This window comes from Python bivittatus, unplaced genomic scaffold (genome assembly GCF_059951505.1).
Source record: "Python bivittatus isolate LINGU-HERP-01145 unplaced genomic scaffold, Pbiv_v1 ctg000080_np1212, whole genome shotgun sequence".
Classification (NCBI taxonomy): domain Eukaryota; kingdom Metazoa; phylum Chordata; class Lepidosauria; order Squamata; family Pythonidae; genus Python; species Python bivittatus.
Genome location: NW_028277035.1, coordinates 65,774,543 through 65,788,070, shown reverse-complemented (window position 1 = coordinate 65,788,070; position 13,528 = coordinate 65,774,543). Strand labels below are relative to the sequence as shown.

Sequence of the window (13,528 nt, the reverse complement as noted above, 5' to 3'; positions counted from 1 at the left end):
AGGAAAGGAAAGGAGAAAGGAAAGGAAAGGAAAGGAAAGGAAAGGAAAGGAAAGGAAAGGAAAGGAAAGGAAAGGAAAGGAAAGGAAAGGAAAGGAAAGGAAAGGAAAGGAAAGGAAAGGAAAGGAAAGGAAAGGATAGATGGATGGATAGATAGATAGATAGATAGATAGATAGATAGATAGATAGATAGATAGATAGATAGATAGATAGATAGATATTGGCCGCTAAAAAGATATTTACTATGTGGCTATGTATGTATTAACATGATGGATGAGTGGCATATGAGGAAAAGGAAGAGAAACTCTTTTGATAATTGTAAGGGAGTCATTTTTTCTCTCTGAAAAGCAGAGTAAAAAGCTAGTATAAAAATTAAAAATGGGGTCTTCGGGTTGAAGATTACTGTACAGAGTGAAAGAATATATGAGCTATACACTGCAAAATTATTACGGCCCACTGAAGCCACTCAATTCTGAATGAACAGAAATGTACTATGTACTACCAGAAGAGAATTGTGATGTGTCCATAATTATTGTTGTGGAATTTAATTTGCTTGGGAAGTATGTAATGATGTTTGAATTGATTGAGGTAATTATAATGGAAGTGAATTTTATTTTGAAGCACGGCTTGATGCATCTAGAAGTAGAGCAAATGAATGAGATAACTGATTGATTAAGGTGGGGTGCAAATTATAAATACTTAAGGTTGATTTGATCTGCTATCAGTAGAATTTAAATTCTAGTAATTATTTTTAAAACTCTATACAAGTATATAAATTTGCATGTGCAAACTCTTTGTAAATGTGTATGCTCTGATCAGTGGTGTAGTGTATGACACAAAATCAATGGTGTGTAAGTGTCTATCCAGTGTAACAACCACATATCTAAGTGTTTAAATTTGGCTCTGCTGGAAGCTCAGAGAGTGAGAGAGATCCAGTGATAGAAATGAACCTGCCTGCAAGAAAAATGCTTGAAGATAAAGGGTTTTAGAGAGGTAAGTCAAGGAAGAATTCATTCCACCTGTGTTCTTCTTTGGCTCCTTAGATGTTTTAATCTGGCCTCAGTCCTGACAAGAGAAATGTTCTAAATGGATCTAGCGAGCATGTATGTGCCGTGTTACTACATTCAAATCTAAGAGGTGAAAAATTTCAGGGTGTAACATTTACATCAATTTGGTTTCCTTTGGAAGAAAGTCACTGGAGGTTTAAGAAGATTATCATCATCATCATCATCGATTTACAAAAGAACAAACTGAGCGTCAGTGGAGGCACTGCTCTGAAGCATCTTTCTTCTTCCATATGCTTACAAGACCCAAAGCTCCATTCTGTGCCTCTTTCTCTCTCTCCCACACAGCTTTTCCCTTTGTATCCTTTCAAAAAGAGCTAAATTATATCAGCATTAAACAGGGCTGGGAAGCAGGGCATGTACTGTACGTCTCGTCCCTTCAGAAGATCTAAGAGAGTGAGATGGGCTGCCATTTACGGCCAAAGCCAGCTTTAGCTTTTTTTTAACCACAAAAGGCAACAGCAGCGATGCAAAATTGGTGCGGCCATATCAACAAGTTGCCAGGATTTTTCTTCCTGCTTTGTTTCTTTGGTTTATTTTTTAGACCTGTGTTAAGCTTATTCTAGATGCCTGAGGTGGTACTTTTCATCTGTTTCCTGCCTGCAAATAATGAGAAGCCACTTGCCCAATTTTTGGCAATTGCAATCTCCAAAACCAATTTGCAAAAAAGGGGGTTGAGGCCCTGAGGCTGCAGTTCATGTACCCCAACTTAAGGTCAACGTAGCTTATTAAGTGCAGTCACCCAACAGTCTATTAAAGAAGGCAGAAGGAGCATTTTTGGCTCCATTATTGCTTTGATAGCCCAGTTTCCCGTTTTTAAAGCAATGTATAATTTTACCTGCCCCTTTTTTTCTTCAAGCAGTGATATGTAATCTTTATTCATAAACATACATGTGCAACAATAGGTAAGTAGAAAAGACCCAGGAATCCCATACGGATTCAAACAATTTGTACACTCAACATTCAGCCATTTCTGTTTGTTCTTTCTTTCTGTCCCAAATCTGCTCTGCTCTTTTAGTGGTGATTAGGACAATAGAGGAATGTAGGAACTCTGGTCGGAAAGGCTAAAGCTCAGAATGAGCAGAGGCTTGTGAGATATGCGAAAAATGAAAATAAAGAGAGTTCATTGGGTAAGTTAGAAATAAGAGGAAAGCCAAAATTAGTGTAAGCCCATTGTGAGAAAGTGGTGAATCAATAATGGGTGATGATGAGAAGACAGAACTTCTTAATTCCTGTTTTCCATTTGTTTTGGACCCCTAATCGGTCATCATTCTGCCAGCGTGGAACAAGGGAACTGTAGCTTAGTGTTAGCCAAGAAAGAATTTAGCTAATTTAAATGAATTCAGGTCTTCAAAACTAGTTGAATTACTTTACATCCAAAGGAACTGAAGAAACCAGTGGTGATGGATTGCAGAATTGCTGTTGGTAATGACTGAGAAGGAGGAGGACCCAGGAAACTGCAGACATCTATACTGGCTAAGAACCTTGAAAAGATCAAGCAGCGTTTGAGTACGCATGCTACAGATGACAGGAGCCAGCAAACAAATCATTCCAGACTAACTTTATCTCCTCCTTTGATAGAGTTACTAGCTCAGTAAAGCAGAGGAATGCCACATATATAGTGTATCTGGTCCTCAAACCTTTGGCAGAGTGCTTCCTGATACCCTCTTTCATAACAGTAAAATATGGGTTAGGTGTTACACTTGTTAAATGTATTCATAGTTGGCTGAATGACTACACCAGAGGGTGCTCATTGATGGCTCCATTTCAGCTTGGAGGGAAGGGTCAAGTGAAGTGCCACAAAGCTTTGTCCCAGCCCATGAACTGTTCAACATTTTTATCAAGGACTTAGATAAGGGAGTTGAAAGGACACTTACAAAGTTTGCAAAGGACCCAAAATTGGGAAGGGTGGTTAATTATTTAAATAAAGGAAGATTCAAAAAGATCTAGGCAGTCTTGAATACTGGGCTGAAATGATAAGGATGGAATTTAACGGAGATATGTAAAATTCTGCATCGATCACAAGATAAACATAAGTCAGCCTGATTCAGCTTTGATTCAATATTCCAAGCATACCAGGGAGATTTTCTGATCATTAATTCCCATTCAAAGTTAACTTGGACCATTTTGGGTGCATTAATAGATCTTTGTCAAATCTTAGACTCTAACCTACATTCCTTTCAAGCTAAACAACACGGATGGCCCCACTTTCAACAGATGAATAATCTAATCTGCAACAGAAGTGGATAACTAGGTCATTTGATAACTAGGTCTGAGGGGAGCAACGCATAAGCCAGGCAAGCAGACCACGAGCAAATGAGAACAAGAAACTGCTTAACTTGAAACTGGACTTGGCTGTTAGGTTGCCTAGGTCAGCCAAAGCTTTGACCTGCATTCTCTCTGAAATCAGCAGCCACTGGAAGAACATCCTCATTAAACACTGATTTTTCCCTAAAGTTTTGTGGGCAGGGTATTGAAAGCTACTTCCCACTGTCTGGAAAATAAAGTTTCATTCATTCATTCATTCATTCCTTGCCTGCTTGTTGTAGCTTTTATCTCAATAAAGAAATTGTAACATATACTGTCACAATCACTTTATTTTCCAGGGACCTGAAATAAAGCCTTGTTCAGCTGATATCCCTTTGCTGCAAAACAGAACATTGTCTCATAGCAGACATGATTTATGCAGTGGAGGTTATTTTATCTTATTTTTTAAGAATTTGTTTGGTTTGGGAAATGAGTGACTCAAAAAGACTCAAAAGGTCATTTGTGCTCTTCAATATTCCCCTTTAATGTCAAGGCCATCCCAGATGTGAGTCCTGACTTCAAAGTCTATTTCCCAAATCCCTGGAAATCCACTGGTGACACAATGCATGTTTTTGTCCTTCTAAACTTTATCATGTGGTGGATGATTTTTAGGGGAGATTACAGAAAAGGATTACCAATCGTCCCAGCAGGTATGCTAGCCTTCAGGAAGGAAAATCATCCTTCCCAAGCAGTTAAGATGGGTAGGGAATTAAGAGGGGTAGGGAATCCATTTTCTGAGCTTAACTGCCATTCTGGGGATGAGAAAGATTGAGGGGGCATTGATCCTACACTTATTCCTCATTCTGGAATCACTGAGTTCTCACCAGGTTCTTGTCTGATAAGTTATTTAGGAACAGCTTTAGTAATCCATATAGGGAACATGGTTCAGACCCCTTTTCTGCCTGTTAAAGGCTCCAAGGTGTTCTTACTTGAAGCCTTTTGAAGTGTAACTACATTAATTTAGAAGTAGAAATCAGCAAATGGATGATGTTAGAGAAAAGTGAAAAAATTATCTCTTCCCCTCATGGTCCAAATTATCACTTTCATTCCTGTTGAAAGTTGGTTGTTTTTTAACAGTCAGAGGATATTTCTGATGAAGCCAGTTTGGTCTCCTTCAGGCTGTCCTTTGCTATTCATATGATCTTTCTGCCAAAAGGCTTCATCTGCTAGGGGTTTTTTCCCCCCTCTTCGTGAACCGCAGGCGGTCTCCTGTCGCTTAATAATGCTGAGAGGCCAAATTCGTTGCTTGTAAAGCATTCTCTGATTCTTTCAGCATAGTCAATATCATTGTTCAGGATATTATTAGCCTTTCAGGGGCTAACTTCCTTTACTGATCATTTCTGCATGAATTATACACGCTGCTGCTATGTGGGTTTTTGAAAATTTCCCAAAAGTTGTTCCTCTCTGCCTTTTTTGTGCTGTTAATTCAGCAGTAACAGATGTCTAGCCCTGGGTGTTACAATGGTGCCATGCTTAACTGGGCCACTACTTTGGTTCCAGGGTCAACAATCAGTTGGCTAAAGCTGTTCCATAAGAATCACGCTAACAATATGCTCTGCTTTGTGCTGATCAATGGCATGTTGTCTTGCCAAGACACTTTTGCTTTCTTTCTATACTGCCAGTGCCAGAATGCACCACTGAGAAGAATATGTTGCTTTTAGAATTTGCTACTTTTCACGGCCTAATTGCTGCTGGCGCATCTTTGGGAACCTTTTCATGCTAAATAGTGCCACTGTTTCACCTTTTTCATTCCAAAGAGATAGATATGGATTCAGTTCAATTTTTTTTTTCATTTTTTAAAATACTTATTTCAAACTGATGTTGACTTTCTGCTGCTAATTCTACATTTCTAGAACTGAATTTAAGCCACATCAGAGCTGTGTCTTATTTAAGGTCAGAATCCACTTTATAAAAGCTGCAGGACCAACACCAATCTGTAGCTTGGGCACCAAAAAAAATCACTGTTTCTTACTATGGGGATAAGCTATAGCAAATTTCCGGTGCACAAAATCCCATTCCTCCTCCTTTGGGTGTGGACTATCTGCCAATTTTGTACAAGCTGCTGTTTACTTTCTAGTTAGTGAACAGACTATTCATCACAGTCCACAGAGTTCAGATTTCCCATAAACAGATTTGTTTAAAATTAGAAGCAAAACTTTCTGATCTTGTGAATAAGGAAAGAGGTTGTTCATGAAGCCAAGGCTTGTTGCTGATGTTTTATATGGTAGAAAATGTTGGTTCAGGTTGCTCCCTGTTTCCCTCCTCTTACTAGCAGGGCATCCATCCCCATGGGAGCAAGATCACCGTGGCATGTGCAGCCTCTTCTGTGAAGCTGGGACTAGTTGCAGGATGGGACAACTGTGCTGAGCTTTGGGATAGCTCCTAAATTGGAATAGACATTAGTGGGCAAAAGAGGCATGTCATTTTGCCTTTAATGAAAATGTAGGGAAGTCCATTGCTTGGGGAAAGGCCTATCAGGTGTAGAAGAAGCCCCTGTTTGCTTTTCCTGATGTCAGCAGCATGCGATGACTGGGATTTTTCTTGGCTCCTGGCAGTGTTGCTGGAGTGTGTATTTCCAAGCAGACGGCATCTCTTCCGGCTGGGGGAAATGAAAATATCTGATGCCTCTGAGGTCTGTTTCCTGGGTTTCCCTGTCCCTTTGTAGAGCCAACAATTTTTACACTTCCCTTTTCAGCTATTCTATGTGAGCTACAGTTTTTAAAAAGAAGCTTCAGTGTTGGCATGTTTTATATTTATTTCAGATAAATATCATATGTTAAAGAAAGGGACTTTTTGGCAAGCAGAAAGCTCTGTATTTGTTTGCCAATATGTATGTGGTAGATGCTAAGCAGTCTTGTCCCTGTGCTGTTGATTGTACAGTATGCTCAAGATGGTTGGGGAAAACAGTTGTTCCTTGTTGCACATAGAGAGTTTATGGGATTGTTGTTGTTCTTATTCAATGGGCTTCATTCAGACAGCTAAGAAAAGAATAAGAGCGAGGCAAAAGGAATATCACAAAATAGCAAATCATTGCTGAAGAGTTATGGTTATGCCCATGCTCCATAATGCATCCATGGAGTCTTTCAGTGCAGCTGGATCAGGAGTTTGCATTCTCCTAATTTAAAATAACTCAAGTGTTGCATGTTGGGACACCTTCCTTTGCATGCTGTGTTATGCTGGGGAAGAAGTCAGGATGGCCTGGGACCAGCAGCTGCTGTGTGTGTACCGCTCAAGAACACCTAGTCTGGAAAGGCCAGCTGCTCAGTCTGGACAGAATGGTCATCATGATTCAGTATCTCACTCTAGAAACATTTTAAGAAGTCCTTCCCAAAACAGGGCAGGTACTGGAGAATAAATAAAGGAAAATTGTTGAAATGTTTTTCAGCAGAGGAAATTATATGTGTAGTGGGAGTGAAAACCTTCCTCTACTCTAATTCATCAGAAAGCAGGGGATATAAGATTTCCCTAAAGTGATATAATCAATTTTCTTTGAAGAGACAGAACAAGTTACTATGACACTAGTAGCCTCTGCATATCCTGAGTGCACTGATTGTCCTAATTGCAGGATGAATAATAATAATAATAGTAACAACAACAACAACCCTAACCTGCCACACAACACCCCAGACTTAACAATAGTTAATAAGAAAGACAAAAAAGTCTGGATAGTGGACACTGCAATACCTGGAGACAGCAGAATAGAAAAGAACTAGAGAAAATCACAAAATATAAAGACCTACAAATAGAAGTAGAATGACAATGGCAAAAGAAGGCAAAGATAGTACCAATAGTAATAGATGCCTTAGGTGCAATCCCAAAACATCTGGAGCACCATTTGCAGACCATCAGCATTGACAAAATCACCACCAGTCAATTGCAAAAGGCAGCTTTACTTGAAACAGCTTACATCCTGCGACAATACCATCAAACAACACTGGGAAGGACTCGATAGGTGGATAAAAATGCCAAGTTCAGTCTAAACATCTGGCTGACTGTGCAACCAACCATGGTAATAATAGTAGCTTCATAAACCTACCTCTGTCTGATGGTTTCTTCTACCTTTTGGGAGATCAGATAGGTATTTGCTGTATAAAGGTGTTCCTTTTCTCTCTTTGAAAGCTGCTCATCACCGAAAATATTTCCTATACTGATGAAAGATACTGGACATTTAATAAATGCCAGGTCATTAATCCTTTAATTTCTAAGTGTGTACTGTACTGCTTGGATATATTTCAGTCCCAGGTAAGCAGCGTTTGTAAGTCATACTTTTTAAACAATTATTTTATCTGAAAAGAATAATTTTGAAAAATAGGAGTTTCTAGATAGTAAAAAAATAGAGGTTGACTAAATACGGATCAAGCCCCAGAGGTTACTACTATTTTCAGAGATGAACAATTCTCCAGTGAGCATGTGAACATTATAGATTTATAATTATTGATTACACTTTTGTAGCATGTATTGCAATGAGATTGAAATAAAAGAACAAATTTGATTTTCAAAAACCAGATCCAGTTGCTCTAGAAATGTTTGTCCTGCATATACATATCAAAAAACCATATAGATCCCCTTTACTGTAATGTAGTTAATTGCATGGCAATCCTATTAATAGTCAGATAATTAGGGCTAGTTTATCATTTGGATGGGTAGGGCTTCTTAAATCTGCGAAAGTATTCATTCCTTTCTGTTAACTAGTACCCTCTACATATCCTGAGCATGCTGATTGTCCTAATTGCAGGATGAATCCTCCTCCTCCTCCTCCTCCTCCTCCTCAGGAAAATACAATTATCCAAAAATGGAGGCATAACTAAGTTAAAGTAACATCCACTGGATGCTTTTTGCCATTTATCTGTGTATGAGTGTAAGATAATTTTTGTTAATTCTGAACATCTGGTTAGTTTAGATTTGGATACACTGGTACATCCTGTGAAACTTTGGTGTGGTTTCCCCTCCAGATATTCAATTTTAATTATGTTTATTAACATTTGTTTCGATTTTTTAAAGTCAGTCTAAATGAGATATGCTCCAGTTATAATTTAAGTGTGTGTTTGGGATGTACTATTAGATCTTATGAGCATGAAACTGAGCAAACTCAGGGAGGCAGTGAAGGATAGGAAGGCCTGGCGCAATATGGTTCATGGGGTCACGAAGAGTCAGACATGACTTAACGATTGAACAACAACAACAACAAATTAGATCTTAAAATGAAGCAGTGTGAAACATTTGTGTGTATGTTTAACACATATTACAGAATATGATCTGAATGATGCAAACTGTGTTGTCACTTTCTCAGGTACCTTTAAGAGATGTGAAGTAATGGGGATTGATGCATGTGTTGACAGGATCCCATGGGTAGTAAAGGATCCAGTGTGTAGTAAAGCTTTTAGTAAAGCTAAATAGCAGCTCATGTCAAGAGAGAGGCCAGATAGGACATGTGGTAGTTATACACTGAAATGAAATTGCCCAAATCTCTTTCGCACACTGTACGGACTTTGCCTTCTATTTGTATGTTCTATTATAGACCCTTCCTTTGAATAGATGTAAACACCTTTGAATACTTTGCATGGGTATAAGTTACAGATACACCAATTCCTTTTCCTGAGATGCCAAAATGCCTGCAAAGAAGCCACAAAATGCTCAATAGATACTAGATACCAGAGAATGGCTCTGTTAGGAAATGGTTCCTCACCAAGGTGGGGCAGAAATCCTTCAAACATCAGACTCTGCAATGAAATAGTTCTATTTTTGGCCCTGGAGCTATCCTTGGTCCTGTATAATGTGTACCATTAACATTTTGATTTAAAATCTATTCCAGTTGCTGGTTTGGGCTGCCTATTGTGGTCTATCTGTCATTTTGTTGATCATTGAGATCTTCAGACAGCAGCTGAGAAAGGACATCTGCAAACATAGATTTTAGGGGTTCACTTTACAAGTATACTTGCCTTATAGTGTTATTATTTTGTCCTGAATTTCCAAATTTCAGTATATGTTAAAGGTTGTACAATATTATCTTCTACATAAAATCAAGACTCCTGTGTGACCATATGTGTCAAGCATATTATAAAAGCCATTGTTTTCCCTACCTGTCCCATCTGATGTTCTGGTTGGGAAGAGCTAAGCAGAACTAATTTCAAATGCCTTTTTTGATTTATAGATATGGTAGCCAATGCTTCAGGCCCTTTGCTAGTGGAAATTGCAAAGGCTCCTGGTTCTGCCCTAGGAATCACACTAGCAATGAACACCCATCGGAATAAACAGGTCATAGTCATTGACAAGATCAAGCCGGCTAGTGTGGTGGACAGGTAAGAGGCTGAACTGTGATTATGTTCTCCCAGGTTTGTTTGGTTTAAATTTTACTTCTGTTTGAAATGTTTTTCCTCTGGTGAAATCTGGGATGTTTGAAAAAAACAGCCACTGCATTAATGCTACTCTGCACAAACTACATTTTCTATGTAAGGGAGGATCTTTGTTTATTTATTTGATTTTTGTCCTGCCTTTAATTTTGGTCAACTCAAGGTAGCATGGATACCTAATGGACCTACCTCCTATTTTCCCCAGTGAAGTTGGGCTGAGAGAGAGTGACTGGCCCAAAGTCACCCAGCCAGCTTTCATGCCTGTACGGGTGAAAACTTCAGGGATATAATGCAAGGCTTTGAGGAACTGAGTTTATCTTGGGCACATCTGATGGATTCCCTGATGTGGGAAAGTTGTCACTTCCATACTAGTATTTCCCTTCTCAGTTCATCCAAAGAAATGGCAACACTCAAACTAGCTTCTCATAGACCCATGATATATATTCCAGACTATTCCAAGAGAGGAACTTTGGAAACCATTTCTATAAGTACTGTAAAATATCTTTAAAAAAAAAACCAAAAAAAAAACCCTGATAATATTGTTGGGAACACAGTATATCACTTGTTCAATGTTAACTAAAGTTGGTTTATCAGAAATAAATTGGACCCTGTTAAATTTGCAATATGATGCTGAACTTTCAATGTGAACATTTATAGATTAATTTGTTCTCTGAGATCTTATCTGTTGCATAGAAAGGTAACTTCACACTATTCCCTTTTGTGGCAAGCCACGTAAATGCAGAAAACAGTAAGAAATATAAAGCCAATGGAACCGAAGGCATGAGATAAGACAAGGAAAAGGAAATCTTGCTATATCTAGTTTACATTTCACTGTGCCTCTCCCTCCTTATCCTTGCAAACCATTCTTGCTTCCAATATGTCCATACAGGGCTTTATATATTGCTCTTTGTTCTTTAAACTATTATTCTTCAGTTTTTCAGGATCTCGTCTATTTCATTCAACCACAACTTTCTCAGACTTTCCCTTCCTTTGACCTATTCATTATTTCATAAATTTGTTTCACAATTTAGCTGTCATTCATTCTGTCTATATGACGAAGCCATCACAACATACTTATTTTGTACTTACCACTCATTTTGTGCTCAGTCCGAGTTCACTCACCAGCCTTCAGTTCTTGACCCTATCTTTTCTCATACGTGCTTCTTAAATAGATCATTCTGTCTGCATTTGGCTTTCTTCTGGTTCTCCTGATAACAAAATGGGTAGAAGCATATTCCTATTTAAAACCCTTTTTGCTTCTTTCAACAAAGATTCAACCCTTGCAACAGGCCACATATTCATTCCCTTTCTACTAACATTTTCTATCTTAACATTTCTCCATCCATTTTCTCATCTTTAATAACATTCTCCTGAAGTATCAGATTCAACCATTTGCTCTATTTTTTTCTTTTTCTTTTTGTCATTTCTGTGCAATTTGCAGCCATTCGCTCAGTTTTCGCTATCAGGCAACTGTTTTTGTACTTGAAATGTTCAGATCCATATTCCTTATTGCATCATACAATCTCTGACAGTCACTGTAAGAGTCCTCATGTTCTCAGCCAACCCGATGGCATTATCTACTTACAAAAGTACATGTACATTCATGTCTGTAACTAACATACCTGAAATGTCACCATGAGCATTTCTTATACTTTTATCATAAATATATTATATGACTAAGGGGAATTCACACCACCTTGTCTTATTCTATTCTTGTGCACACTTTACATCATATACAGCTCTTATTGTATTCAGCAACCAACTAACATTCAATATCTGATTCACACAAAATATTCCATAATTTTATGTCATGTTCCATATTTTATCATCAGCAAATGAATAAACTTCCTTTTTCACATTCATACTATTCAGCAGTGACTTGCTGAAGAGCAAAACTGTGGCCTGCCTAGCCCCTGCTTAGCAATGCTACACTTCCTTCCTGAAATTGTGTTCATTGTCACCTTTCATATCTTTTAACTAGAATTGGGCCAAACACCCTAACAGGCACACTTAATCAACTGATTTCCCTGTAGTTTTTGCATTGACTTTTGCTACCTTTCCCTTTGTATAGGGGAACATATACCTCATTCTTCCAAATGTCATGCGCAAATGTAGTCTTCACACACAGGTTAAACTCTTTTTTAAAAAAATGGGAAATGGCAAAGAACAAAAGCAAATAAGGACAAACCTGGAGTGATTTTTTTTAATCTAGTAAGACCCCTTAGATTCTTATGATAAAGATACATTTCAGATTCTATTTGACCACATGAAATTTTTCACTTTATTTTTTAGGGAAGTGTTACCTGTAGTTCAGTTAACCTGACTGATGTTCTTTCATGATAAAACCTCTGTTCTTTCATGGTCTTTCAACCAGGAAACTTCAAAGTTGGATTTCTGGCTTTTTAAAATGAGGTTTCAGCTGAATCTGGGCAAAGAACATGGCAAAGAATGTGTGTGATGCAAGCAACCAACTTTTCTGTGACTTTGATGGATTTTGAATTGCTCTACTTTTAACCACAGGTGACTGCAATATATGCCTGTGTTGTGTGTTTCTCTGGCAGATGTGGGGCTCTGCATGTAGGTGACCATATCCTTTCCATTGATGGGACTAGCACAGAGCATTGCTCCTTGTTGGAAGCCACCCAGCTAGTAGCAGCCACGTCAGAAAATGTCAAGTTAGAAATACTACCTGCTCACCACAGTAGACTTCCCCTCAAGCCTCTGGATACAGGTATGTGCCATGACTGAGCGTAAGATATGAAACACTTCTGTTTCTTTGGGGTACATGTATTTCTGGGTGAAAATACTGACCACCTTTCTGATTACACAGAAACATGTGAGATTAGGTGCAGTTTTGAAAAAAACAAAGACCATCTGGGAGGAGACAGGAACCTGGCCTTTTATTGATTCTTGTAGAAAGATGATTAATCTTTCAGTTTGGGAAATTAGTGTCTTCTAGAGTGAACCAATGATCATTGTGCCAAAATAATAGCAATGAAGAAAGGATTTATAATACTTCAAGTGATGGCTGAGTGATGTTATGAAGACACTATAAATCACTAGTGAAGGAAGGGCCAATCCCATTCCTGTCATGGACCAAGTTGATGATTAGATCAAACTCTAGTTACAACTTTAATTGCTTTGTTGTTTAGATGAATTTATTTTTAAAAAAGTAAAATTGATTCTACTAAAAGGTGCCCAAAATAATTAAACACTGAGGTGATGAGTCTTTTCATATATTTGTTACAAGGTATATGTTCAGCTTCTAAAAAAAAAATGCATGCTGTTTGTTTCAGAGCTGTTATGCTTATTCACATGTACATTTATGTAAATGTAATTAATTGATGGACACTAATATGATTAATATATCTAGATCTGTGATTTCCTTAATTGGGTCACTATCCTCAATCACAGTCCACTTGCTGCATTTGAAAAGGCACTGGGATCAAGACGCAAACTTATTTGGTGTATTTATTTGTTTGTTTAGCTTCTATGCCACCTCAGTCATTAAAACTCCAAATGGCTCATGGCAGTATATAAATAGTGTCAACACACTAGTCATAAAAACAATCATCATTCACCATCAATGTATAAAACTATGATTGTAAAAATTCATAATCCTCTAAACATAATTAAACACAGTGCTCTGTAAATCATCAGAACTTCTTCATCTCAAGTACCTCTTAAATAATGGCATTTTTAAAATGAGCTAGTAAGCCTGGCTTGTCAGCATTTTTAAAAATCTAACCTTCAAATGTATAGAGGAAAGAGTGGTTTTCTAGCTGCTTGTATTACAATGATCCATAACT

The 13,528-nt window shown here is 38.0% G+C and overlaps 1 protein-coding gene across 1 annotated transcript in view; it reads left to right on the top strand.

Annotated features, from left to right (window-relative positions):
* The window catches only part of GRIP2 (glutamate receptor interacting protein 2), a 125,443-nt gene that overhangs the window by 58,398 nt on the left and 53,517 nt on the right, over positions 1 to 13,528 (top strand). The window contains exons 8-9 of the mRNA XM_025165524.2: positions 9,521 to 9,668; positions 12,281 to 12,450. Of these exons, the coding sequence (XP_025021292.1) occupies positions 9,521 to 9,668; positions 12,281 to 12,450 (318 nt within the window). The remainder of the gene's footprint in view (positions 1 to 9,520; positions 9,669 to 12,280; positions 12,451 to 13,528) is intronic.